Consider the following 27,842-nt stretch of genomic DNA (forward strand, 5'->3'; position numbering starts at 1 on the left):
CCTCTCGCTCTTCTTCCTGTTCCTTCTGCCTGGCTCTCTCACTCGCTCCTTTGCCTCAAATTACACCCCGACGCCTCCCTTGTGCCCTTGCGTGAATGTCACAGATGCCTTAACAAGAAGTGACAGGGCATCGTCACAAGTTTTGGGGGACAATTGGGGGTTCCTGTTTTTTTTTTTAAATCATAAACACGAGAGACAGAACGACATCGATTTACATGAAGCAAACTGCGATGCTCAAAATGAAGTGCTTGGTTCTATCATGCAACAACTGCCTCATCTCATGCGGGGGTGTGCAAACTTTTGTGCTCAGGGGCCATGTTTGATTTGGAACTTTAAAATAGGCCAGGTAAAATATTGTGTATATGTGTGATCTCAGTGGCGGATGCTTGTCTGTCAAGGAGGGGAAGCTCAATTTCGGCCGACATCATAAAATGTGTTCGTTCATTTATACGTGAATTCTACTCTCCGTTCCTTTTCAAAAAAAATGAGAAGTTTGCCTTCACCATAAGATCGGTGATTGGCTCATTTCGCTGTCAATCAAAAAGAGATTCAGCTTCAGACAGATCATCCAATCATCATGCAGAAAAGCTGAGCGTCCGGCCAGCTGATAAACGCCCACTGTCCATAGACTCCCAGAGACGCTGAGCGTCCAATGGGCGGGACAAAACCAACATTTATCCAATGACTCGTCTCGTTTCAATGCATTGGGACAACCTACACTGAACTCTCTAGACACCCAGCGTCCGCGCGGTCGACGCTCAGCGTCCACACAATTTAAAGCACAGTGAAGCTGTGGGAATGAATGCGAATAGAGTCGCGTCGTAACAAGTAATAAGAAGCTGAGTCAGAATCAAAGTTGATCGCTTCGTAGCGCATATTTCGTCAATGATATTGGGGGGATGAAATTAATATTTTATTTCTGGTCAATTTAGCTAAAATTAATTAACCAATAATTTCATCATGTATATTCACTTCTTTATTTTAGTACTATTTTTATTTTATTTTTAACAGTTGCTCAGCTTTTGATTGATTGAACATTTCATTTCGAATGCGGTACAAAACAACAACAACAAAAAAGGCGACAATATAAATATCTCAAACTAAAAAGTTGCATATTGCTACTCCGAAAAGGAAATAGGAAGAAGTTGAAACAAACTTAAATCCTACTTTTTTTTAAATTGACTAATCATTGAGTAAATTGTGGGGAAAATGTGAGCTGATTGACAAATGATTTAAAAAAAAAAAAAAAAAAGTGAAGTTACACTTTTTGAGAACCCGAGTGGGCTAATTCCACTTGGTTCATTTTATGTTGAGTGCAGACAAGTGCGGCATAACAACTCAGTAAAATCATGAAGCAGATCCGATGCTATAAACACACACAAAAAGGAAGTCATGTTGTTGGAGGAATGTAATTCATGAAGCATTATTGCATGAGATAACAGCCAACTTTTTTTCATTCAAGCACTTTGGACATGTTTATTTATTTATTTATTTGAACTCATTCACTCCCAAAGACGTTTTTAAACGTCTTTTCAGACTCGGCCTAGAATTGGCTGGTACTGAATGAGTTAAACGTTCGTCTTGGTCACTGCACACATTCCGGGCTTCACGGTGATAGTTACACCAAGAATGTCCAGTCACTGGGCGTGCGTCCAAACTGTAAGACAAATTAAGTCTCAAAAAAATTGGCGAGATGATACTTTCCCCCTTCCTCCAGGGTCCAAACAAAACTCCTGTCACTAAGCAATAAAGTTCCCCTCGCCCAGTACCTCTTAATTGCGAACAAATCACAAATTAGGAAGAAAAAAAATTAAATTAAACACCCTTGAGCAAATCTGCCAACTCGGCCACCGAGGCGACACAACAGAGAGAAGGAATAATAACAATCACGACAAAATGTTCCCCCAATCCGTGACAGCTGCGGAGACAAATCCAATTATTTGCCTCTCATTCTGCAAATTTGTTCTAATGGTCCAAGTGAGAAAGTAAATAAACGCATGCGAAGGGGAAACAAAAGGATGTGATTTCTAATTAACTTGAAAAAGGAACAGGAAGGGCGACTTAGCAAACCCATCTTTCATCCGCAGCCTCGGACCACTCGTTTGTTTGTTGCACAATGTTGCCGCTCGCCTCCAAATGAAATGTCAACAGATTTAAAGGCGCCGCGCTGTTTTGGTCGATTTTATTGTTCATTAAGCCTCCACACGCTTGTCCGAGGCTTTTTCGTTTTGCAGCATCTCGGCTTTTTGAAGATCACAAAAAAAAAAAAAAAATTGCTGAGGCAATAATTGGGTTTGTGCAATTACAGCGGGCTTAATGAGAGAACGCAGGAGTTTGCCACTCGGGCCTCTATCTCTGGTTGAAGCCACAAAGCACAATGTGCATGGGGGGTGGGGGGGCATTCACAAGCCACCCGAGCACCACGCTTATCCCTCGTGAGGCCTGCATTGATAGATGGAGCGCTTCATCTCCTGCCTTACAGTGATTAGAAGAATAAACATATTTAGTTCACTTCTGAAACTGTTTTTTGAAATATTCTACGTTCATAATTTGTTTGGTCGACAATCTTCAGCCGGGTCCAGGGAGGAAAAAAAACAATTCAGTTCCTATGTGTACCTTGAAGTGCAATTAAAAAGTATGTTGGTGTTGGTAATTGCTCAGACAAGTGCAGGCATGGGGAATCTGCGAGAGGGAGTGCTGCACCGCTGTGGGAGTGGTCATGGCTAACTTTGCCAATCTCAGTGGCTCCTTTCATCCCCTTTAAACCTGCAGCTGTTGTCGGTCACTCGAGACACTTAGAGCCCAGCCAGTATTGCATAATAAAATATGAAAAAAAAACAAACTTTAGTACCTACACAATACTTAGTGTCCATTTTTTCGTTTATCTTGCACTCGAAAATCATTCCATATATTAAAAAAAAAGATAATAAAAATCAAATATAAACAAAAAAAATCTGAAAAAACAAAATCTACCAAACTTTCTCTAAAACCTATTTGCAACTGAATTTTAAAAAAGTCAAAACAAATTAAAAACCATTCAAAGAAATATTTGTTTGTTTATTAATTTATTTATTTCTTTATCATACATTCTGAAACTATTCTAAACCTGTGGTGCACCAACCTGAATATCTGTCAGTTGTTTCAGGATACGAGCGCTCAGCTGTGTCCTTTTGTCTTGACAGGGGATGTGCAAGTGCTCCAAAGAAAACATACAGACAAAAATATAAATACCTGTTCTGTTGAGCTAGCTTTGTTAGGATAATTATTTTGAAATGTGTGAAAAATTAATAGTCAGACATATTGGGAATATTCATATAAAGACCATCATATATATGGGAAGTACAGCGTAGAGTAGTAGTTTCCAGTTATTTATATTCATGAATCATGTGGATAGATTTTTGATCACCTCTCCCATGTATAAGATTTCTCCCAGTGACCAGATCATGCAGGCCGTGCCGGAACCGAACACCTGCTTGACGCGGCCCTGCTTGAGAGCGCCACAGAGCTGGGCCATGTTCAAGTACCGCTCTGTGACTTTAAATTCCCCCTTTATGTTGGAGTGGAAAAGAGAAGGTGAAGGGCAGTATGTTTGAATGAACCCCTTTCAGGGACAGCGGTTACTACAATGGACAAGTTATCAGGTTACAGGTTATCATTATTTGTGCGTGAAGGGGTTAAACATGTGCTTGTGTTACCCATTGTCTGGTGAGTTCCAGGATGCTCCGTCGAGTAACGCCTGCGAGGATGATGCCGTTCAGGGGTGGCGTCGCAAGCTCTTCCTCTAAATATTGGAAACGTAAGTAAAGTCAATTTTATTAAAACACACCGTGAACATATTTTGAGCACACACAAAAATAATTGCAAGCATAAATGTCCAGGAAAATATTATACATATGATTGTGTCTGTCAGGATGGGCTGACCTCCATCCTCATTGATCCAGTGGACAAAGATATTCGAGGTTCCTGCTTCAGTGATTTGATGGTCCTCGCCGTACAGCCACAGAACCTGTTGACAACCATTGTCCTCTGCCTCACACTGTGCAACCAGGCCGCCGCCATAGTTCCTGACAAAAAAAATAAAAAATAACATCACACTTATTTGTGCGATTTGAATGTACACTAATTATCAACTGTGCAGGCTTCCCACCCTCCTATCTTGCAATCTCCGGTCCCTCCTTGCCAGGCCCGTGTGTACTTTGCGTCGGCCCACAAGGAGAGGCCTTTTGGCGTCGCCTGATTGACAGAACGCGCTAGGCTCATGATGACAAAAAGCAAGGCTTGGCCAGGTTTTCGTACACCCAGGATTGGCTAGAAGACAAACAAATATCCTTTAATATAGATTGACAACCTGTGAATACTGTACTTTTTACCTCTGTGCTGATCAATGTGGGTCTTATGTACAGACTGGCTGTATCAGAGCGAGGAATGCAGTCCTGGTCGATTTCCACAAGTTTCCTGATGCATTCCAGCAACTCTGATGGCTCAAATATCTGAAAGAGGAAATACATGTACTTTGAAAGTCTGTAAAGTAACATGTGGTGCGCCTCAAGGTTCCATTTTAAGTACTTGAATGTTTAATTGATATATGCTCCATCTTGGCGGTATCATTCGGAGGCACTGAGTGAATTTCCACAGCTACGCTATTAACACACAGTTGTATACTTTTACGTCTCCTGATGATGCCAGTCCAATGGACGTTCTTTTTAACTGCATCCTGGGCATCAAATAGTAGATGGCAGACAACTTTATCTTGACTAAGACAGACAAGTGTTGAGTTTTAATCATTTAACCTGAGGCCATGGCTCGTGCACGCACGCACGAGCACACACACACACACACACACACACACACATTTTTAAACATGCATAAGAACATTTCATTTTGCAATGCAACTTACTGGTAGGCAAGCTCTTTTTGCCGACTTGACCATGCGCTCCATATTGAGCATTGGCCTGAAGAGGCGCAGTTGATTATCATCCCCACAGTAAGCTTTCAGACCTTCAAACAGCTGTGGAGAAGAAGGTCAGATTTGACTGGGAGCGTTTTCAAGTCCACGCCAAGCTAATTTGGCTTCACCTGAATGCCATAGTGCAGTGACGAGCAGGCCGGGTGAAGCGGCAGGTTCTCGAAAGGCCGAATCATGGGCCTCTGCCAGCCCTCGGAGGCGTCCCACTCGATGGTCAGCATGTGGTTTGTGAAGACTGTCCCGAAGGTGAACACGTCATGATGGGTTACGGGATCCGTGGATAGCTTGATATCAAGTTCTGCTGCCTAAAGACGTGCAAGATATCACCTCAGTTTGGATGCAAACATAATCTATATGGTGATTCTTGAACTTCTTAAAACGTGATTAATATAAGACACATGTTGAACATGACAACTGCACTTTCATACACTGTAAAAGCAAAATTAAAATTACTCAAATCGTGATTCAATTAAAATCAATCAGTCAAACTCATTATATGGGTCTTTTCATACAAAAAGAAAGGGAAAAAAAGTTTATTTCTGCCTCAGGACAGACGATTAAAACTTCAGCCTTGTTGGGTTAAGATGAAGACAGTTTTCTGCCATCCAGAATTTGATGTCCATGATACAGCTAAAAAAAAAGCTTCCATTTGACTGGTGTCATCAGCAGACAAAGAGATGTACATCTCTGCAGGTGGTCAATACAGCTGTGGAAATTCACTCTGCCCATTTTTGTCCTTTCTATTTATTTATTTATTTGTGTTAATGATTTATCCAAAACATGCAAAAATGGACACCTGTTTTTTGGGGGGGTTTCCACAGGACAACAATATGTAATTGAAACAACAGAGGACCTAAAATTGAACCCTGAGGCACACCACATTACTTTGTACACTTGCAGGGAGCATATTTCTAAATTTACCATAAAACTTATCTTGGAGAGGTAGGTTAAAACCCATTTGTGCACAGAGAGGAAAGACATATTTTAGTCTATGAATGGTGTGCTGTATCAAAAGCAGTGCTAAAATCCAGCAGGATCAACACTGTTAATTCTAAACTAATAATGTAGTGTAAATAAAAAAAATACCTGGATACAAATAGTTCTAAAAGATTCCATGTGAACGTATTGTACTTAAAAATTCAGTGCAACACAACTGTACTTCATGAATATACTGAGCTGGATTAAAAAGTGAAAACATGAAGACCACTGAGGTGATGCATGTAGCTCAGTGAATTCAGTGTTTTGTTTCAAAGCACCACAAGAGAGAGCCAACACTTTGACAATTACTGATTCAAGATATTGAATGTGAATCATCCCACATCTGTGTGCCCATAATGTCGGACTATGGATTAGACATAACCCTTATGACCTTCCTCCTCGTACACGGTACTCCAAACCTAATCCCGGATTATAAATTGATGAGTGACCAATAGCGCTGCACTTTTTGATTTTATGTAGATTTTATCCCATGAAATTGTGTCTGTGTTCCCTATGGGTTTTTTTTCCTTTTATTATGCTGTTGTCTGCTCATCATGAACAATATGACACATGAGGAGCCGTTTTAGTATGCGTCATAATCCTTCCTCACTGTTACCTGCATCCCTCCGTTCACACACTGCTGTCAGGTACTTAAGTGGCTATAAATACTGTATGAGCATGCTGTCTCTCTTCCAGTGTGTGTGTGTGTGTGTGTGTGGAGGAGAGCGAGCGGTGAAAGTAGATAAGGCCCACTGAGCCTTTTGTACTACTCGGAGATTAGACTATCTGTTGGGTTGTCTCCGAGCAAACCACACGATGCCCCACAAAGTTGGCACACACTTCACACAAAATGAAAATAAATGTGTTTGTGTGTGTGTGGGTGTGTGAGTGACCTAATCTCGACCTGAAAGCCTCGCTTACTTCGTGTGAGCCGGGGCAATGGATTCTAGTGAGAGGAGGACCAGACCACCTAAATTTTGCCCAACAATGAGGATCTCTTCCGATTCTGATGGATTTACTTCTAAATAAAACAGCTGGATGATGCTTTCAAGGCATTTATTGATATTTTAGATTCTTCATCCTCGACAAGGAGCCACTGTTGGGATTTTTTTGATGTGAATCATCAAGATGCTGCAACTGAGGGTAGGTGATGAACTGTATTTGTCCACTATAAAGCAACAAAGTACCTTGAAGCTTGGAACGCTACAGTCACCCTTCATTGTTGAAGTGTCCATGATGACAGAACACTGTAAAAAATTGTCAAATATTGATTTTATGTCAGTAATTGTTCAGCAAATGCTAACTAGACCAAATGTAATGAGCTAATGCAGTGGTTCTCAAACTTTTTTTACACCAAGTAATAAACAAAAACAACAATTACATTCAAAGTAAGAAACTGGTCAATTCTGTTCCATCATACCGATATTGTATAGGAGTTCTACTCTGAAGCCAGTAAAGTTCAAAGTGAAATTATTCATTGTGGCAAAACAATATTCCCAATTCCCCGTATTGAGGGAAGGGGTGGTAATATTAACACATTAATTAAAAACCATCGTAGTCATTAAATTATATTGTTAATCATCTACAGAAATGCTGTTCACCATCTGCTCATCATTTGTTGTCATTCATCCCAAGTATTTGATGATAACGTTTTTGTGTGATAAAACTTACCCACAAAACAGGAGACGTCTGGACTGGATGAGCGCGAAAGAATTTGCAAGTCAAGACTGTTGAGCTTCCGGTGAAGTTAAGTCTTGGGGGGAGAAATATTAACATAAGCACGGGCAAATATTTGTCTTCAAATTACATATGTACGGAAACTGAGTAATTTGAAGACACATATTTGCCCGTACTTATGTTAATATTTTCCCCCAAGACTTAACTTCACCTGAAGCTCAACATGTATGTACTCTCAGGCTCCGTACATATGTACGTTTTGCTTTCTTGACTGGAGAATTTACGTCACGTTTATTGTCTCCCGCTATTCATCATCGGTTGTAGATGTTCTATTCGTTTGTTTGTATTTTACAATCACTTCTTATTTACTACTTTTATATCGTCTGTATTTTGGTGTCATTATTATTAATACATAAATATGTTGTTGTTACCGCTTCCGAACACAGAGTAGCGCTGTTCGCTTTCTTATTTTTTCAGTCCTGCAAGGACTTAGGTGGTCACGAACTTTCAATGCGCATGCGCGAGACGTGAAAGTGGGGTTCTTAACCAATCGAGCTCGTTCAGGTGAAGACAGCATGTGTATACGTATTTGTCTTTTAAACATGTTTCAGATACGTCTTTTTGTTTAATAGTTTTCAGTTTTGTATTTGTATTTCTTTGCGTTGATAAACCGTGTGGGTAACTTGGAAAAAAACATGTCTTCCCTGACATTTTTCGCACGTTCACGCGTCACTTTAAATGGCAAATAAAGCAGTTATGTCGTTAATTGCGTAAATGAATAATGTCCCATGTTAGCGATATGGTTTAATAATGTCTCTTATGGTAGTGACATGGTTAACTTTATTTTTGAGCGTCAACTGAATTAATTTTAATTATCCGCACCTGGTGCCTAAAGTTTTTTTTTTTTAACGTCGTTCATCATTTTATAATGTTTTTATTTTCCATCTATTTCGCTATTGTACAGACGTGGCGTATAAACGATTAAAATAACTTCACATTCTGAAAACTCCCATTTAATCGTGATTCAAGGTAATCCAATTCAAACGTTTTTATGTAATTTCAAGACCTTCAAACAGTTGATACTCCAAATGTAAATAAATGCCGCGACTTAATTCGGCATTCCCTTCATTATCCAATTGTTTTTGGTTTAAATGTCCACAATTCTGTGGAATATACAGAGTTCTTTACCTTTTATGTGATAGTCACGTCAATTCATCATAGTTGTTTTTTTTAAAGGTTTTTAGCCCAGTTTGGGATTTCAAGTCCTGGTGTGGGTTTGTGTTGACCAGGTGGAGACCCTGAAGGCTAATTCTTTCATTGAAAAAGTTAAACACGACCCACAATGCATAAACCTCTGTAGTCTTTCCATTTGTTCCTCATTCATAAAGGTATTTGACCACCCTACTTGTCTTTCCCCAGATTCCAACCTCAATTGATCATGGACTACTACCCACCCCTGTCAACGCGACGCCACAACCCGGTGGACAGCATCTGCCGCAAACTTCTGACCAACCAGTGGCGCGGTGACCGAGAGCCCAATAGCCCCTTCCAAATCCCCAAGCTGTCTTCCAGCAGCTACGATAGCCCCCAGTGCGGCCTCAGGCGCAACATGGAGGCCATCTTTAGGAAAGGGATCCACGGGAGCAAGGAGAAAAGTGACGGAATGCTGAACTCTGCGCCATCCTACAGGAGCAACTTCCCATCATTCACTCCTTCCACACCAGCAGGCACCACCTCTTCTAACACCACATACACCATCACAAGTACCCTTGGGGAGAGCAAAGGTGTTGATAGAAGTGCAATAAAACCATTCAGGACCTGGCAGAAGTATTGCTCCACTCCCACGGGACAGGACAAAGACTCCCCGTACTTCACGGTCACCCGAGATGGACCCCACTCGGCACAGCCCGAGAGCGGAAGCGGCGAGCCCGCTCTGTCTCGCACCTTCACCCCAATTCACAGCACCGTCTCTTATGACCTTAACTTCAGCCCTGCCGACACGGGGAGCTCCATGGAGGGCGAACTGTCCTACCCGGCTCTGGTTGTCAGAAAACTGTCGATGGGAGATGGAGGTAAGCAGGAACGCATTTTAGATCTGACAACCAGCCAGCTCGGAAACTACATACAAATTATATTTGGCCGTTCTTTTAAAGATTGTCTACCGAGATTCCTGAAATTCAATAACAAATTGATTGATAGTGTATTTTAAACTTTCAATTGGAAAAAAAAGAAATGAAATTCCGAATGTTTTTCCTATACTTATACTAAAACAACTGTAGTTGAAGTATGAAAATTAACTTTTGTTTTAGCGTGAGCCTAAAATAAACATTTGTGTAATGAATCTGATACTGTTTATTGCAGCGTGATTGTCAGTTCTTCACACCAACAAATTCAACTCTGTAAAGGAAAACAACGTGCAGAATCCAACTGCTTGCTAGTTCAGTAAACGTGCACAAGTAAAGCGATATACGTGGGGAAACAACCACCGAGTGTGAGACAGTTCTCTAAAAAGCAGCGTCATAATGAGGAAGGTGACGAAAGTGAGCCTGATAACAAACATGTTAAGCAAATGCGAACAGGGGAATATTCGAAGGCAACCAAGTACAAATGTGGTTGACCTTACATAACGCAGCACAACTTCACAGAATATGAAGTTCCCGGCCGTCGTCACTGGTGCCCGAGGTGCAATTTTGTACATCATGTGCTCGTCTTTGCTCATGCTTAGGAAACACGGCGGCCTCTGAGAGCAAGAACATGGCAGAAGTCAGCCTCATCTGCGAGGAGAATCTCCTCGACACCATCTTCCATGCTTGTGACACGCAACGACGAGGTAACGTCGACACAAACGCGCACACCGAGCAAGGTGCCCCAAGCTTCAGTGGAGGACTCCTGGTCGGGAAGGATTGTTTCCGGCGCTTTACGAAGCAGCCGTGTTGTCTATCTGTCTCTCCGATGAGCGTTGACTGCCTTTCTTCACAGGAGCATTCACTACAGTATTATGATATCCGTCCATTTTCCGATCCGCTTTATCCTCACAAGGGTCACGGGGCGTGCTGGAGCCTACCCCAGCTGTCTTCGGGCAGTAGGCAGGGGACACCCTGAACCGGTTGCCAGGCAATCGCATGGCACACAGAGACGAACAACCATCCGCGCTCACACTCGCACCTAGGGACAATTTAGAGTGTTCAGTCAGCCTGCCATGCATATTTTTTGGAATGTGGGAGGAAACCAGGGCACCCGGAGAAAACCCACGCAGGCCCGGGGAGAACATGCAAACTCCACACAGGGAGGCCGTAGCTGGAATTGAACACGGTACCTCTGCACTGTGAGGTCGACGTGCCAACCACTGGATCACCGGGCCGCCCCGTCTAAAATTTCATTTAACACAATTACAAAGATTGTGAACTTTCACCTTAATTTCTGATGACGACTCGTACCGAGTATCAATCCGCCGCAGAATAGCGGCAGCTACCGCTGAGGAGGACTTACTCAATGTCAGATTTTTTTTTTTTCACCCTAATTATGAGTGGCTAGTATCATCAGCCTCAACAAGTACCCGATACCTGAAAATAAGTCCTGGTAACATACCGGGTATCGGCCCAATACAACACCTGATTCCCACTTGATACGATACCTGGTATTGATACTTGACCATCTGTCGTTTTAAGAGTTTTATTTATGTATTTATTTTCTATCAAATACTTCTAGGAAAGGTGTACGTGTCTCACATTGTGGACTTCTTGCGGCACACCACCAGCCGCACCTCAGAGGACAAAGGCCTGGAGGAGCTCTGCAACATGCTCGATCCCGAACGCAAAGACGTTTCCATCGACCTGGACACGTATCACGCTGTCATGAAGGAGTGGATTGACGACTGCCGCAACAACGGGTAAAGGAATGAGGATAATTCACTGTGCCCATTAACAGTCCTGTGTTTCACTTTGGCTCCTCTGTTGCATCCTATAGTGACGGTCCGTCAGAAGATCCCGCCGAGGACTCACCTCGAACAAGAGACAGCATTTCTGGTGGGTATTTGTCTCATAAACTGGTGTGTGTGTGTGTGTGTGTGTGTGTGTGTGTGTGTGTGTGTGTGTGTGTGTGTGTGTTATTCCTCAACGTTCTCAACACTGATGGTGTCCTTTGTGTTGTCCATTAATGTAGCCAGGAGGTCCATGCTGCTCAATATGACCTCGGGAAGCTTGGAGGGCTTTGGAGGGGATGCGTCAAGAGCAGAATTGTATGGGTCCATCCATCCATTTTCTCATCCGCTTATCCTCACAAGGGTCAAGGGTGTGCTGAAGCCTATCCCAGCTGTCTTCGGGCATTAGGCGGGGGCCACCCTGAATTGGTCGCCAGACAATCGCAGGGCACACATAGACGAGCAATCAACCGCGCTCACGCTCACACCTAAGGACAATTTAGAGGGCTCTACTAGCCTGCCATGCATGTTTTTAGAATGTGGGAGGAAACCAGAGTACCCGGAGAAAACCCACGCAGGCCCGGGGAGAACATGCAAACTCCACACAGTGAGGCCGGAGCTGGAATCGAACCCTGCACCTCTGCACCGTGAGGCCGACGCGCTAACTAGTCGTTCACCGTGACCCCCCCCCCCCCCCCCCAGAATTGGGTCATGAGAACAATTTTAGGGACTGACATTTGTCTCACCATTTATTTTAGATTTTCGAGAAACAGGTCATAAACCATCGTCTAATTTGATTTGTCAGGCTCAAACATCAACAGTGCACTTTTATGAGCGGGTGTCCTACAGAAGACCCTGGTGCAGAAATGCAGACACCCTCAAAAATATGTTTCAAAATATTGCAGAGAAAAAGCCTTGACAATTAAATAAGATTTTTTTTTTTTTTAAAGAAAAACAATTTTTTTGCTGACCAGTTGTGTTGGTTTGAGTGACACGATTACAGCTGAAAAGAAAAACAGAGACAAGAGATATGTTCCAGCCTATCCAGAGAAATTAGCGTGTCATTTGTGCTGAGTCATGTAGCTCACTTTTTCCTCTTCCCCTTTAAGTCAAGTACAACTTTATTGTCAAATGCGGTCTATGTGCAACATACAGCACAGATGAAATTTCTTCCCTCTCAGACAACAAGAGGAGCCGCTGCGGGTGCCCACACCGCCATCAAAAGAACAGTTAACATAAAATGACAAACTAATGCAACACAACATATAAGACACAGACAGTCGTGCAATCTTAACCACTTTTCCCGCATACACTTTGTTGTTTGAAGCAGTTATAAATGAAAGAGGAGCGTATCAAAGTGTCCTTTTCGCCAGTGAATCAAAGACGTCATGCTGAAAATGTGCACACGTCTGCTCCACGCTAAGTTTGAAAGCAACAAAAACCTTGATGGCTAACAAGATTTTAGTCGCGAAACATAATCATTACTATCATTTAAAATATCTGTCATCAAAACTGAATGTTTTCAGAATTAAAATCAAGAAATTGTATCCAAAACCTGACTTCGAACACGTTTTATCTGCAGCATTTGAAATCCACTGCAAGTTGGCCATCAAGAGGCTGGCGCTCAAGACTTAATCAGTGCTTTGAAATAATTGGCTTCTCTCCTCTACAGTGAAACATCAGAGCTCATTTACTGCCTTGCCGACGTCCAAATGAACAACCAGAAGCTCCAGGAGGAGGTGAGGAAGCTGAAACAGGCGGTGGAGGGGATGGAGGAGAGCAACCAAAAGCTGGCGGATGAGAACGAGGAGCTACGCAACCAGACCAGAGTGTGAGATGTCCTCACAGGGTGTCCACAAGATGACCGGGCTTCCTGCTGCAGCATTTTTTTCGTCCCCCTCCCTCCCTCCCTCTTCTGCAGTCACCAGCAGCTGATCCACAAAGAGAAGATGCTGCACAACGAAGTGGAGGAAATGAAGGCCACTCTGAGCTGCACGGAGGAAGGCAGAGCTCGCGCCTCCGCGCGCAACAAGCACGTGGTCAGACCAAATTGACAGCTCGCATACCCGCACGACTGTGAAAAATGCCTTTATTAAGCCGCCAGGATGACAAAAACGAAGCTGCTTCCTTGTTCCAGGAAAGAGAAAACCAAGATCTCATAGCAAAGATTGCTTTACTCCAGGACGAGGTAAGATTTTCAGATCTGCTTGCAGATGAGAGCAAGTCTGTGATGCCCTGACACTCTTCTCATGGCTTCTCAGAACTTCAAGGTCAGCATGGAGATGGACGAGCTTCAGAAGAGAATAGCGGAGCTGTGTGACATTAACGCTGACCTTCAGGTTAGCACAATCTTTTTTTTTTTGCGCAGTATGTTGCTCTGCATTCGTACTCCTATTTATCTTTTGTTTTTTTTTAAAATATATTTTCTCCATCACGTGTGACTCAATAAATGCTGCTTGGTTGTGTAACGGTTATGTCCTCGCTCGTAGGTGCAGATTCACTCTTTCGATACGGTTATCACTGAAAAGGAATCTCTTATCCAAGAGGTCAGTGCCCTATTCAGTTTGTATGATTTATTTCACTGCTGACCTATCTGAGGTGTTGCCAAATGTATCCCTCTTTTTTTTTTTGTTTTTTTTGTTTTCTCACTCAATATTTTTGGGTTATATGTCTACACAGAAGAGCAGACAGATAGACGAGCTCAAGGCGGCAGTCGAGGAATACTCCTCCATCACGGAGGTCAGTGTTTTAATATCTATGAACGATTCCGATCATTTTTGCTTTTTTTCCGCAAAAACATTTTTGACCATTTGTTTCAGTTACTAAGGGCCGACAAGAGCAAACTGGAGAGCCACGTGCAGATGATACATCAAGACCTTTTGAGGTGAGTTTTAAGTTTTCATGGCAAGGTTCCCAAGGTTTTGGGTAAACCACACAGGTTAAGGCCTTGTTGCTATGAGTGCAAAGCCGAGGCAAGACATGGGCATGGTGTTAAGAGAAGCTTGATTCAGTGGAGGCTTCGGAGGATGACAAAAGTTTTTTCCAAACCAACTTCAGATTCTTAAGCGTCATACTTTTTCGTTTGAAGCCATGGCGCAACCTGAAGTCAGCGCAGATGTTGATGCTGAATTCCAGTGCAGCCCGCCCAATCGACTTTACCCATCATTGCGCAAATGTGGCTTCCAGCAAGGGTTATCATAAAATATAACACCCCAAAAATAATTTCACGATACCATTTCTAACTTGATATTATTGATCGTGATTTGATCGAGTCTGACAGTATGCAAATAATATACATTTGTTTCATTTATATTTAAAAGCTAATATATTGATTTCAAAGTATTAAATTCTGCTCGTACTTTATTCGGCAGCTGTAGTGGGAATTTGACACTCAACATTGTTAACTGTTACGATTAACTGTTAACTTGTATCATTGTATCCGCTGATCATGCTATTTGTTAAGTGTTGCTATGCAAAGTTGGTTGCTGTGCAAGGGTGTGCGTCAGACTTCATCCTGCTGTCTGTCAGTGTTGCCATGCAAGTTCGTTGCTATGCTAGGTTGTAATTTTTCTGATGATAGCGTATTTACTGATTCCAATTCTTTTCGATTGCCTGATCAATAGAGTATGATCAATTCTATCAATGTCTGACTCTCAACAGCACTGGAGTCTCTCTTTCGGCAGCCTACAGGCTGAACCAGAGCGCTTCAGGATCCCTGCAGACAGAGCTGGCTTTGGCTCAGTCGCCACTGGAGGTCAGCACTTCACATATGCGTCCATTGCCAGTGTTGCACTTAGAAATTCAAATCGACTTACGTGAATGTGTGACTCTCGTCTTTAGTCTGTCTATGGCTTTGACCATTTGCCCACCAATGTGTGCTTTGCCTCGCCACTCGATGAGACCCTGGACAGAGAGGTGCTGCTGATGATGCACGGACCAAGCCCTGATATCATGGCCCTGGAGTTCCAGAAACTGCTGAACAAACTGGTAATCGGCTGGAATGAGCTCTTGGTAACCCAAGGGCATTTCAACCATTAATGCACACAGTGCAATTTTCCAAAAATGATTTCGGCGCGTATGAATTGCATAGCTCAGAACTATTTAGTCGCTGTGAATGTTTTTTTTTTTTTAACTTTCCAGTGCAGATTTTTGTCATTCTTCGTATCTGTGTCCTGCAGAAGACCGATTTCAGACAAGACACCAACACCGTCGTGTCCACGTTGAAAGCCTTACTGAGTGACCGCTCAAAACCAGGGGGCACCACAGACGCCAGTCTTGAGGTGACTTTTGGTATTTTGTCCCTTCTTAAGTCTTGGCTCTCTCACTGCTTCATGCGGCGTAGTCTTTGTCGGTGTCCACCTGTTGCACTTTTTTTATCTCCATCACTTCATAGTTCTGTTTCCCGACACATTTTCTCACGCTTCTCTTATATAACTCTCTCGCCAGTCCCATCCAAAGCTGTTTGTTGTAGCGTGAACACAGCCCGCTTGCTTCCCTTCTCGCTCGCTCTTGACGAACCTCCTCTTTTGGCCCCCGCCCTCCTTCTCCAGCTTTGTTGCCAAACTGCATTCATTAGGCACGTTCGGCCATACAGCAGTAAACCCGCAAATGGGAAGGGCATCATTAGTCGAGCGCCAGTAAAAGTGAAGGCTCCTCAGAGGAGTCAGCTGACAGCCCTCGAAATAATCTGTCACAGTTAGGTGTGAGGTGAACACCCCGGCCTGAGAGAGTCTTTCAACCAGTCTGGTTCTTGTCTTTCACCAGGCGGTACAGGTCGTGCTTGATGCGACAAGAGAAGACTGGGCCTTAAGCCTGGACCAGCTCGCGCAGTACACCGACTCCATCGAGAAGGAGCTGGTCAAAATGGCCAGTAATGTGAGGAGGTCACGAACGGAGATCCTGCACCTTTCAGTCAGGTAACTGTCATTTTCTGTTTGTCGTGATGACCTCAAAGAGGCCCGCCTCACTCTGGTTGGGCCGGAGCCAACAATCCCGGGCTTCAGTATGACTATGTTTGGATAAGTTAGCTTCCCTGAATGAGTGTGTGTGTATCGTTTAGTTACTTTTCATGGTATAGACACAAAAATGTCCAATTATACACACACACAAAAAAAGAAATTCACTTTTGAAAATCCTAATAACTGAGTTCAGACCGTTAAGTGGGTTAAAATGCCTGGTAGCGTAATTGTGTGTGCGCGTGTGCATTCATGTGAGTGCACAGCTATATAAGAGAGTCACTGTGGCTCAGTCCCAGCCCAGAGAGGGTCAGACTGGTGCTCCCAAACTTTAAATGAAAAAGGGCTTATTCCCCATCCCTAGATTACCTCCCCATGCACAGTATCTTTCACTGGGCTTTTTTTTTTTCTTTTATACATAGTATTCTGAAAAGAAATTGGCATTTCAAAATCGGCTGTGAGCGTGCTGTCTCAGATTAGCAGTTTTGTAGCTTTGTAATTTAAAAAAAAAAAAAAAAAGTGACAGACCTGCGCTGGGCCAGTTGGCGAACTGGCGTTGGTCACCCTGGGAAACAAAATGGGACACTGCATGGGCCTGCGGATTGGGTACAGTATGTCCACTGTACTGCTTTTATCGGAACTCCTTCCATCTCTTTTTGGACACTTGGAAATGCTTTCACAACATGCAGGTTCACAGTCACTTTCCCGTGATTGATGGTGATTACGATGTGTGTTGCCGTGCAGGGTGCAGGATCAGGAGAACCAGAAGCGGCAGCTCAGTGAGGAACTGGAGCAGCTCAAGACTTCTCAAGATAGCAGAGAAGCCTCGTGCCAGACACCTGCACCAGAAGAAGAGGTCAGTTTGGAAAAAAAAAAAAAAGAATAGCTCAACAGCATCTCTCTTATCGTTTGATTGTTCTGCTTTGGCTTTGCCAGGATCAAATTATTACCATTACGATAGACTGATTCATGTTCGACATGAGGAATGTGTGCTTAGAAAACGGTGGCGGGGCTTGCAAGTTGGCTTCTGAGGACTGCAGTCGCCCACACGCACAGCTCCTCATCAAATTGCTCCGACGTCCACTCAAAACATTTGCATCATAGTGCCACAAATACAAGCTTGGTGCTGATTCATCGCGCGAGGGTTTCTAATACCATCCCGTGAGCTGATTCTCGTCTTTGTATGCGTTCTTTAAGACTGGGGATGACCTGGAATGGGATGAGGAATACGCCCTTCAAGAGTTCCTGAAAAAGGACATGGCAGGGAGCAACGGTCAAGCGCGGGACGGAGGAACGGACAGCGGGCAGATGGAGGACGGGGACGAGAGGTGGACGGTGGTGAATGGCGAAGGAGAAGCGGGGCACTCGTCCACTCCTGTGTCTGCCAAGCTCGAAGCTTCTCCGGATGGACAGTGTCTGGCAGGTAACAATTTTGTATTTTATTTTTTGTGTAGTATCGGACTCTAGTCAGTCAACAAATCAACTCCCAGCGAGATGAGATAACTTGTCTGTAATCCACGAGTCAAAGGACACTCAGCCAACCTCGAAGCACGAGCACGGTTCACATCCACACACACAAGAAGCTTAGGAAGTCCGCGGAAGAAGACCCCTGCCTTCTATGGTGGTTCGATTCTCGGGGCTTGTGTGTGTGAAGGAGAATGTGTGTGTCAAAGCGTCTTCCTCAAGGCCCTTCTATGGCCAGGTGAAAAGCAGTCGGAGGCCACGGAGTGAGCGGTAATCCCTTCCATTCCTCTCTTGCATGAGTGGCTGGCAAAAAAGTGTTCGCGAATGTGGTCACTAATGCCACTTTGGCCGTGGATGAAAATCAGACCCCTCTGCCCCTCCTTCTGTGTGGGTTCTCTTTTTCAAACCCTTGTGTGACCTTATACGGAAGTAGGCGGGGTTGCCATCTTCACCTCTGGATGAATTGGACAAAAGTTCAATTTCCGCTCATGTGCTCTTTCTTCATTGTGTTGTCACAGAAACTCCAGAGCGTAGAGCGAACCATCATTGTTTGCAGGTAAAATGAATTCTGAAATTGCTTTGCACGGTGTGTTCACCAACATTTTTTTGCCCCCCCACCAGCAATGCCGCACTATTGAAAACATGTGACATGCTGGCGCATAACATAAGACAAACAAATAAAATGAGGGATATTAATGTTCATAACAATTAGGCATAAAATAACAACATTACTGCAACAAGAAATGAAGTGCTCGCATTTTTGTATCTTTTTAACTCATTCACTCCCAAAGACGTTTTTAAACGTCTTTTCAGACTTGGTCCAGAATTGGCTGGTACTGAATGAGTTAACTGACTTCACGTTGAAGAATCCAAACTGAAAGGCTTTGGATGCGTTGTCACGTCTCCTCTCTTTCATAACATATAGTCTTCTCGCACAAGTGTTTCTATTTCCGGAGTGTGTTGCCTGTAGTCCGTTGCATATTCAAACGTTTTCACCCCCTTGTCTTCTATTTCCAAATACAATGTTGTGGTTTTTCAGGACGAGGCAGCAGTACCGCCGGACGCCCCCTCACAAGCTGTCAGCTCCGAGCAGCCAGCGGCGGATGCCCTGCCTGATCCGTCCCACTCAGAGAGCCGCGGTAAGACCTTCCTCCCGCCGCCGCCGCCTCCTCCTCTCGCTTCTGTTCAATCTCCACGCAGATCTATGCATTGAGTCGTCCGTTAAACACTTCACACTTTGAACAAGTGAGTCATATCCTGCATCACTTGCTTGCTGTTTCTGAAGAAAATAGAATAGTGCTTCATGGAATTTTGCAATTATTATTATTTTTTTTACATAAGTAAGCTTCTATTTCTGGCCATTTCCTGAGACATGCGAGAAATGAACGCCGTCTCTGACATCAACAAGGACAGTTTGGTATTCGACTGGTTAAAAAGTCTGCCAAAGAGTTTAGCTTCCTGTGTGGAGAAAATTAACATAACTAAAAGTAGAATTGGGAACCAAAAAAAGTTTTTGTTAGCATCATATCAAAATGATAGTGCTTTAAAAAAAATTACACGTTAAACTACATTTCATGTTCATAAAACGAAACTATTAGAGTGAAAATGTTTTTGACTTTTGTCCATGTATTCATTTTATTTTTGTATCTGCGGTATTTCTATATCACTGTGTGGCCTTACAGAAGAACGAAGACTGGGCAGTTTTTTGGGGATTGTAGTTTACTTTAATACACAATAGTTTGACTTCACAAATATTAATAATTATTTTTTTTAAAACTAATACTAAAACTAATAAAATTAAACTAAAATAAAGTATTTTCAGGGGGGAAAAAAATATTAAATCTGCTCTAAAAACTAATTAAAACCCAAAAAAAACAAAAAACAACCATAATGAAAAATCTCAAAATATTAACCCTGGAACCAATTTTACCCCTCCCCCTCTCTCTCTTCTTATTTTGGCTTTTCTTCCCAGGGGCAGAGACTAGATTGGCTCAGTCTGAACACGCCACTCAGAATATGAGCACCTTGTCTGATCAGGACCCAACAAAGATGCCTCCCACAACCAACAATGAACAAGATGAGGTCACTCCTCCGAATGAGAGGTGAGTGAAGAAACAATCTGGAAAAATTCATACCAGTCATCTGAATTAATTACAAATGATTGTCAGCATTAGATATCATTCCGCAGTCCAGTTTAATCTCATCACCGCCGTTGTCGTCTCATCTGACATCACTATTTTGACCGCGTTTCATCATTTCCCTATGACGTGATCATTTGCGAGTCAAAGGCTGTGTTCCTGTCTGTGGGAGGAGTTGCGCCGGCTCAAGAGTTCCACCGCTGCCATGCTTTGCATAGCATCAGCCCGCAGACAAAAGAAATGCAAGCTGTTCCCCGTCAGAAATGTTGTTTAAAAACAAGAATGGGTTCACTTCAAAGTTACTGAAATGGACACTTCTGTGCGCAGCAGCGTCCAGCCGTCCGGCGAGGGCCAAGACGACGAGGGCGACGTGAGCAGCACAACGGTCAGTCCCGCAGAGGAAGTGTTTAAATGTGAAAGGGGACCGCTTCCTTTTTTTTTTTTTTTTTTTTTTTTTCCCTGCAGCGCACCACTTCCTCTGTTCTCATTCCGCGACTTAACTATGATCCAGGGGGTGTGTGTGTGTGCGCTTTGTCGGGAGGTGATGGGATCCGGGAAATTGTTTTCACTTTGAGGTGCTGGGCTGAAAAGTCCTTTCACTTTGCACTGCGGAGAAAGTAGAGATTAGAAAATGAGATAACTGTCTTGGCTGCCATCTGCTTATCAGAAATATGGTGCCAGAAGAGGCAAGTATCTCCTATTTGATTTCTCTTGAACTTTATTTTGGCTTCTATTCACTCCAACTCACCTTTGATCGTTGGCGACTTTCGGTTTCAGCCGTGTCAAAATTGGGAATTATGTATAGTTACACAATATCCTGTTGTGTGGCTGAGAGTCAAAACGCTCACCTTACTCCATCGTGCGAATGTTCACACAAGCGTGTATGCGGGCGGTCCACCTCCACCACTTAGCACCGTGCTAGCGAATGCACACACACGCGCAGCTGCAGAGCTCTCCATGAAACGGCACATTATGTAAGAATTCAGCCAAATGTTTCTTTCCACACACCGTGGAGCTCAAACGGTGCCGCACTGCAATGGGACAGGTGTGCTCCGTTTTGTCAACTGTATGGCGGAAGGAGAACGTAACACGTCTCGTAACTTCTTCAGAGCCCGATCCTGAACCAGTCTGCGCCTAGGCCGGCAGCGGGGGACACGTAAGTGCCATCAACCTCCTTACATCTGTTTTTTTTGTTAGTTTTTTTTATTTATAGTGCTAATGCCGACACTTTGGTTCTCAGCGCAAGTCCGCTTCCCGTGTTGGTTGAAGAAGAGGAGAGCGTGCGGGAGGGCAACCTCGCAGCTCCAACCGCCGAGGCCGGCATGGCAGGTAGGAAGCCGAATCCACCGGACGGCGCGGAAGGCGTCTCGTCAATGGTTTCTCGCAGCTGAACGCGAGTATCGCCACCCACACATTTCTTCCTCAAGGGACCGAGCAGCTCACCAGCACAAACGCCCCAACTGACGGTCGGCAGTCGAGCGTGTCCTCGGTACAAAACGGCCAATCAGAGAGCGGCGTGACCTCAGGTTCAAGTAGATTGGAAGACAAAAAGGGGAAACATAAGAAAGAACTGGTAAGATTTGCACTGGGCCCAGTCAACATTTTTTTTTTCCTAAATAAATTGCAAAAAAAGAAAAATACTTCCTCAATATTGTGATTGAGATTTAATATGTGATGTATCTATTTTTTTTTTTTAAACAAACACGAGCAATACATAAATTAACAGTATGGCAATAAATTGTGCAATTCGCTGGAAAAGAGAGTAAAAACGCCAATTGGTTGTCCTGGACTTTCAGGAGGCGCAAGACGGGGACGCCGCAGAAGCCCCAAAGGTGGAGCAGGCCAAACATGAAACGTCTGCAACCACTGAGAAAGAATATACAGGTACGTGTCGTATTAACCCTTTCATGCACCCTGTAACCTGATAACATGAGAAATCTTTGTTTTTTTTCTTCCCCCCAAAAGACAAATATGTGTTTTTTGGGGGGGAGGGGCAATAATCCTGCTTATTTCCTCTCTAGGTGTCTTGTCAACCATCTCTGACCATAATGATTCATCCAAAGAGGATAAGCACAGGTAAGACATGTTTACATCCATCAATATGCTTTGCGCAAATGCTGATCCGAATAATTAGTCGTGTTTTCCTTTCCAGCAGCCTGTCGGCCAATGACAAGGAAATTGAGGTGTGTTCGAGCCATGTTATCAGTCGCCGTTTAACGCCAGCGCACATTGTAATAATTCTCTGGCGCGCAAACTTGGAGTCGGGCCGTGAAAATGCTCGTCTGCTCTTTTACAGTCCGAGTTCCAGCGTTTAGCTCTGGGCTTCAAGTGCGACATGTTTACCTTAGAGAAGAGACTCCGGCTGGAGGAGCGCTCGCGTGATCTGGCCGAGGAGAACGTCCGCAGGGAGGTGTCCAGCTGCCAGGGCTTGCTGCAGGTCAGTGGATGTTCATATATGTCCAATCTACGGAACGGGGGGCCGTTTGTGGCCTATTTTGTTTTTTTTAACTCATTCAGTACCAGCCAAGTCTGAAAAGACGTTTAAAAACGTTTTTGGGAGTGAATGAGTTGATAGTAAATGGCATTTACAAAAAAAAAAAATATTTGACTAGCTAACAAGTTCGCCTTTTCATATGTTGGTGCACCATCGGGCATCCTTAACACGATCGCCATTTTTCACTTTCTTTGATTTGTAAAGCAACAACTAAGATGCTTGTAACGTGTGACTATTCAGGTCATATTTCTTTGAAAATTCAGATTTTCATCAGTTTCCTTATGATAATATACAATCTATAAAAACAATTTAGCATTGCCTAGCATATCTCTACCGACTCTGATGGAATTATTTTGACTGTTTAAATCATAGGTGAAGAATGTCAGTTGTTCTTGCATCTTTTTTTTTTCTCCACCCCTCCCCCAAATGTGTCCCATGTCAGTAAAAGTTTGGAGATCCCCATGCTAGAGCGTGTCATTGCATTGACATTCAGGTCCAACGTGCCCTGTTCCTTCCAGGCTCTGACTCCTCTATGTGAGGATGACAACCAGTCAATGGAGATCATCCACAGGCTCCAGAAGAACCTGGACATCCTCATCCAGTCCATGAGCAGAGTTTCAAGTCGCTCCGAGATGCTCGGAGCCATCCATCAGGTATGTGTTTGTATCTCGAAAGAGCTAAACATGCATGGTACAATTTTTTTATTTATTTTTTTTTAACCTAATCATTGGGCCATGCCAGGAGAGTCGCATCAGCAAGGCAGTGGAGGTGATGATTCAACACGTGGAGAACCTAAGGCGGGTGTACACCAAGGAGCACGCCGAGCTGCTGGAGCTACGGGAGACGCTCATGCAGAACGAGAGGTCCTTCGGGTCGCACGCAGACAGAGGTAGACTATGTTAACTTGATGACGATGAACCGGAGCCATCCGCTGACTGGGCTGTACGTTTTTATCCAGATGAATTCCGTGGCAAGAAGCCTTCGACGTCACAATACTACAAGGTACCAGCGCACATCACGGCATCATTCCCTCACGCCTGTCTGTCTCCTTTGTATTTTTATAAAGTTGTGATTACTTCATCCCCCCCCCATGTATCCATTCAGTCATCAGCCCGGAGGGTTAGCATAGCAGCAATACCTCGATCTGGCGGAGGCAACATGCACTATGACATGGTGAGGACGCTGTCAATGCTTTGCTCGTTGTCACCACACCACCTTGTGTGTGTCGATCATCTCTCCTCACCGCTATCAAAAATGTTTGGAAAAAATGTACGCTACTCACTAAAGGTGGGGGGATCGCTAACTCGTACAGTGCACACTTGGGCTGAGTAATTAAACATATTCAAATTGACTTTGCGAGGAGAAAATGTTTGCTTGGTTGGGTTTATTTTTTAATACCTGTATTTATATTTTATTATGGAGTATCTAATTCAGATTTGTATAATATATAAAGGGAAGTCAATTCACAGTTTTGTTTGCGTTATCATTTTAATCCGATTTATGCTAACTGACTTGCGTTGACGCCACACTTGTGTGGAAGGATTGAATGCAAAAAAACATAAGGCAAAGAGTTGAGTAAGCTAACAACTCGAATTGAAATACAGAAATAAACATTTATATTATTCATGGTTTCTTTGCCTTCGTTTTATAGTAAGATTAATCTATAAGATCAACATAATCATCTATAAATAAAGCTTATATTCTTTATTGTAATAATGCAAGAGAAGATGACCTTCAATGAAATGAATATATCCATCCATCTATTTTCTGAACCGCTTTATTCTCACAAGGGTCGTGGGGGCGGGGGGGGGGGGGGTGCTGGAGCCTATCCCAGCCGTCTTCGGGCAGTAGGCAGGGGACACCCTGAACCGGTTGCCAGCCAATCGCAGGGCACACAGAGACGAACAACCATTCGCGCTCACACTCACACCTAGCGGCAATTTTGAGTGTTCAATCAGCCTGCCATGCATGTTTTTTGGAATGTGGGAGGAAACCGGAGTACCCGGAGAAAACCCACGCAGGCCCGGGGAGAACATGTCAGGAAGGCCGGATTAAAACAACAGATTAAATTGCATATGATTGATGTGATATTTGGACTCGCCAGCCCACATTTCCCCAGAAACCTGTTAAAAGTTTCGACACTCCAAAAATAAAAATAAAAAATTGCTGGCCAGGGTCTTGTTTGAGCCTTAGCCCACACATCGACAAAAAAATCAATAGTTGGACATAAATATCCCTCGATTGTTGTGAGTAGTGTATTTCTCCTGGAAGGTGGTTGCTTATTACTACGGTGACAGTTCTTGACCATTGTCATCCCCGATACAGACCAAACAACAGGATGGTGCGGAAAGTGAAGCCGAAAGACTCACCAGGAGATCCCCATGGTAAGCTATCCAAGTTCATTTCTTTGTTCCTCCAGCGAGAATTATGCCACTTTGATTTCTTACGTGGAGCCATGAAAAAAACACTTCCAATGACTTGCCTCGCACGCCAGAGCCACAAAACCATTTTTTGATGCCCCCCCCCCCCTCCGTCCCTTCCTCCATGTTGACAATGGTGGTTTTCAGGAATGTGGCGGGAAAGAACATGGCGCGCCCCCCACTTAAGCGCTTTGTTAGCTCTGCCGCCTGGGTTGACACGGAAGAGCCTTCCGTCGTGATGAAGGGGTAAGAAAGGTCTCACTCGTGGCGCTCACGTATGACGATGGCTGTCGGGAGTCGATACGAGCGTGACGGTGATGCCGCCATTTTGCATGCATCCGGCCGTCCCAAGTGAAGTGTTTGTCCACAAGTCCCGTCTTGCATGTGTGGTGTTGAGCAATATACAGCGTTAGTGCAATACTAGAAAGTCCTCTGTTTACCGGCATCGCTGTCATTTGCAATCGGTGTGTGTGTGTGCGCGTGAATGCCTGACCGGCGCGGCGTCCCCCACAGGACGGCGGCGCGCAGTCACTCCGACCCCCAGCCAGTGGACGAGCTGGAGGAAGTCGTGCCGGAGAGGAGGTCCAGTCTCAGTGAGCTGGGCAGCAAACTCACCTCGCTCTTTCTGCCCCTCAAGACGTTAGTGCATCTCCGCGCGCAGCTCTGCGGCGCCGTTTTACGCAAGCTAATTGAAGGCCATGGAAGATTCCTTTCAATTCTTCGGAGCGATCCAGGAATAGATGCTGGTGTCAAGTCGGCTCCGAAATGACGAAAATCTTCCAGGCTGTTCTGAACTTGCTATTTGTGCATCATTTCTGCTCCTTCGGCGTTGAGGAGACTTTGCCGTCTCAAAGTCGTGCATGAATCTCAAGTGGCATCTGTTTGCGTTCTGCCCGCCAATATCCTCAAACGTTGATCGAAGTGTTTTTATCCCCACCCCCACCCCAAGAGCAAATCTCAACTATCTTTTCCTCCTCTTCCCCCTTTCACGTCATTCAGAAGTCAGGATGAGCTCTTTGTCATGCTGTAAGTGTTCAGTGTGGCCAAAGGAAGACAAAGTGTGCTGAAATGCATGCAAATTCATGTCTGCCACTCGCAATCCTGACTCATAATGAAGTGTTTTTCAAGCATCACTCGCCAAACCCCGCCAGCGTTTTCTCCCGCTTCCTGTCCACTTGATTCCGCTGCTGAATGTGTTTTGCGATTTTTATGCTGATGAGTTCTGCTTTTTTTTTTTAATTAACATCTTTCTCACCCAAGCTCTTACCTTCATCTGATTAGCATGCAGCAACGCCTTTCTGCCAACCATGTCGTCGTTCCTCATCTCGCCATTTTGACATGTTCTTTCTACACTGACTCAACTCCGCTTCTGCCCGCCCCATCCAGTGCCAGCTCCTCATCCAGCCCGGCGTCTTCTGACCAAGGACTGTCCCAGTCTCTGGCCCACAGCCTGACATCCACCCGGGCGACCGCAGCCGCTGTGGCCCGAGGCAGCAGGGGCCTCTGGCTTTGGTTGGCCATGGTGCTCGTCCTCGTAGGTAGGCTCTCTTAAAGTGGTTCTCAAAATGTGCTACCGTATTTTCTGTACTTAAAAGCCTTCCATTTTCTTAAAAGCTCACAGCGCCTTAAAATCCGATGCGCCTTGTGTATGGTCATTACGGTAATATTTCGACCCCAAAATGGCTCCTTGCTCGAGACATGCTGACAACGCAGAGTTCAAACTTAAGGCGATGGGTTACGCAGTTGAACACTGAAATAGAGCAGCGGCAAGAGAGTTCACCATTAACGAGTCAATCTTATAACTTGTTGTTGGTTCAGTGAACTGTGTCACTGCTTTACTGACATCTGATCGTTTTGTTGGCGTTTCCTTGAGCGTAGCTCCATCTAGTGGATGCATTGTAGATTGCGTCTTATAAAGCGGTGTGCCCAATGTATGAAAAAAATGACAAGATCGGCCATTCATTCAAGGTGCACCTCATAATCTAGTGCACCTTTTAGTGTGTAAAATACGGCAATAGTTATGGCTGCTTTGAATCTTTTGTTTTGAAACAATTTTAATTACCTGTTTTGAGCAACATGTTTTTTTTCCCTTAAGATTTTACTTTGTTCTGAAATTACAAATGTTATTTTCACACATTTTTTGTGTGTGTCATAATTTTGGGGGTAGTATTCCATTATTCCAGTTATCCTTGGTGTTTTCCTCAAAATATGCCAACTTTGATATACACATTTTCTTTCTCGTCGTATAATTCTAGGGGGCGGCGGTGTAAAATTTGAACCTGATTTATTTTTTGATAGATGTTAAGATCAACTAAGCTCCGACATGTTGGTCATTATAGTGGTACTTGGCGACCCCATTATTATTTATTTAATTTTTGAGGAGGGCGGGGGTCGTACTTTGTATAAAATGTTTGTGAACGTAGCCGGACCAATACTACATTCTTATGTCAACCCAATTCCTATGTTGTGTTGGATGATGTTTTTGGGTCAAATTTTCTCAATTCTTGGGGCAGGTCAAATTGACCCAAATGTGGTGGTCTGTCCCCTTTTGACCCCCAGTAAGTGGATGAAAATGAAACCCAATGAGGTTATGCTGACCCAACTGCTTTTAGTCGTGGTGTATTGAAAGTGTGGAGCGCTAATGCCGTCTCCTCATTAGGTCTCCTGGCCCTGTTGGCCAGCCTGGTGATGCAGCCCGCCGTCGACGCAGCCCCCGTGGGCACCGGGGACTCCTGGATGACCATCCAGCAGCTGCTCTGGCCTTACACGGGCCTGCGACACAATGGACAGCCCCCAGTTTAGTCCCCTTGCCCCACTTTTGGACCTTGGGT

At 44.1% G+C, this 27,842-nt stretch overlaps 2 protein-coding genes across 9 annotated transcripts; one reads left to right on the forward strand and one right to left on the reverse strand.

Annotated features, from left to right (window-relative positions):
* Positions 1 to 1,401: 1,401 nt before the first annotated feature.
* Positions 1,402 to 7,689, reverse strand: bcat1 (branched chain amino-acid transaminase 1, cytosolic). The gene is made up of 11 exons (XM_086102777.1): positions 7,616 to 7,689; positions 7,132 to 7,191; positions 5,077 to 5,271; positions 4,898 to 5,008; positions 4,371 to 4,490; positions 4,148 to 4,308; positions 3,922 to 4,064; positions 3,696 to 3,781; positions 3,407 to 3,547; positions 3,122 to 3,196; positions 1,402 to 1,657 (listed from the first exon to the last, which is right to left on the reverse strand). The coding sequence occupies exons 2-11, from the start codon at positions 7,177 to 7,179 to the stop codon at positions 1,619 to 1,621; spliced, it is 1,119 nt and encodes a 372-aa protein (XP_085958903.1). The 5' UTR covers positions 7,180 to 7,191; positions 7,616 to 7,689; the 3' UTR covers positions 1,402 to 1,618.
* On the forward strand, positions 6,608 to 27,813 carry irag2 (inositol 1,4,5-triphosphate receptor associated 2). 8 transcript variants are annotated; one of them, XM_086102770.1, is made up of 40 exons: positions 6,610 to 7,087; positions 9,041 to 9,693; positions 10,347 to 10,451; positions 11,330 to 11,510; positions 11,588 to 11,646; positions 11,783 to 11,858; positions 13,213 to 13,371; positions 13,462 to 13,579; positions 13,678 to 13,728; positions 13,802 to 13,879; positions 14,030 to 14,086; positions 14,220 to 14,279; positions 14,360 to 14,424; positions 15,201 to 15,294; positions 15,381 to 15,527; positions 15,719 to 15,820; positions 16,305 to 16,456; positions 17,240 to 17,351; positions 17,693 to 17,918; positions 18,478 to 18,515; positions 18,999 to 19,098; positions 19,932 to 20,061; positions 20,425 to 20,482; positions 21,207 to 21,253; positions 21,338 to 21,426; positions 21,525 to 21,670; positions 21,894 to 21,981; positions 22,119 to 22,173; positions 22,253 to 22,280; positions 22,394 to 22,534; positions 23,110 to 23,244; positions 23,333 to 23,480; positions 23,550 to 23,593; positions 23,696 to 23,764; positions 24,917 to 24,975; positions 25,159 to 25,257; positions 25,525 to 25,650; positions 26,011 to 26,037; positions 26,398 to 26,549; positions 27,671 to 27,813. In XM_086102770.1, the coding sequence occupies exons 2-40, from the start codon at positions 9,060 to 9,062 to the stop codon at positions 27,811 to 27,813; spliced, it is 4,398 nt and encodes a 1,465-aa protein (XP_085958896.1). In that variant the 5' UTR covers positions 6,610 to 7,087; positions 9,041 to 9,059. The 8 variants fall into 8 exon arrangements, with proteins under 8 accessions (XP_085958898.1, XP_085958896.1, XP_085958902.1 ...); XM_086102769.1 differs by having other exon boundaries at positions 6,611 to 7,087; positions 22,250 to 22,280; XM_086102772.1 differs by lacking the exon at positions 23,696 to 23,764 and having other exon boundaries at positions 6,608 to 7,087; positions 22,250 to 22,280.
* Positions 27,814 to 27,842: the final 29 nt, after the last annotated feature.

The sequence above is a fragment of the Hippocampus guttulatus genome, chromosome 22 (genome assembly GCF_054856545.1).
Source record: "Hippocampus guttulatus isolate MCC_2025c chromosome 22, RoL_Hgut_1.0, whole genome shotgun sequence".
Taxonomy (NCBI): Eukaryota; Metazoa; Chordata; class Actinopteri; order Syngnathiformes; family Syngnathidae; genus Hippocampus; species Hippocampus guttulatus.

Coding starts and splice junctions, on each gene's coding strand:
- bcat1 (XM_086102777.1), bottom strand. CDS start 7,179: ATGGACACTTCAACAATGAAGGGTGACTGTAGCGTTCCAAGCTTCAAG. Junction 4,065..4,147: donor GGAGATTGCAAGATAGGAGG/GTGGGAAGCCTG, acceptor TTTTTTTGTCAG/GAACTATGGCGGCGGCCTGG. Junction 3,782..3,921: donor CTGGATCAATGAGGATGGAG/GTCAGCCCATCC, acceptor TCCAATATTTAG/AGGAAGAGCTTGCGACGCCA.
- irag2 (XM_086102769.1), top strand. CDS start 9,060: ATGGACTACTACCCACCCCTGTCAACGCGACGCCACAACCCGGTGGAC. Junction 14,087..14,219: donor AGGAATCTCTTATCCAAGAG/GTCAGTGCCCTA, acceptor ATGTCTACACAG/AAGAGCAGACAGATAGACGA. Junction 26,550..27,670: donor CATGGTGCTCGTCCTCGTAG/GTAGGCTCTCTT, acceptor TCTCCTCATTAG/GTCTCCTGGCCCTGTTGGCC.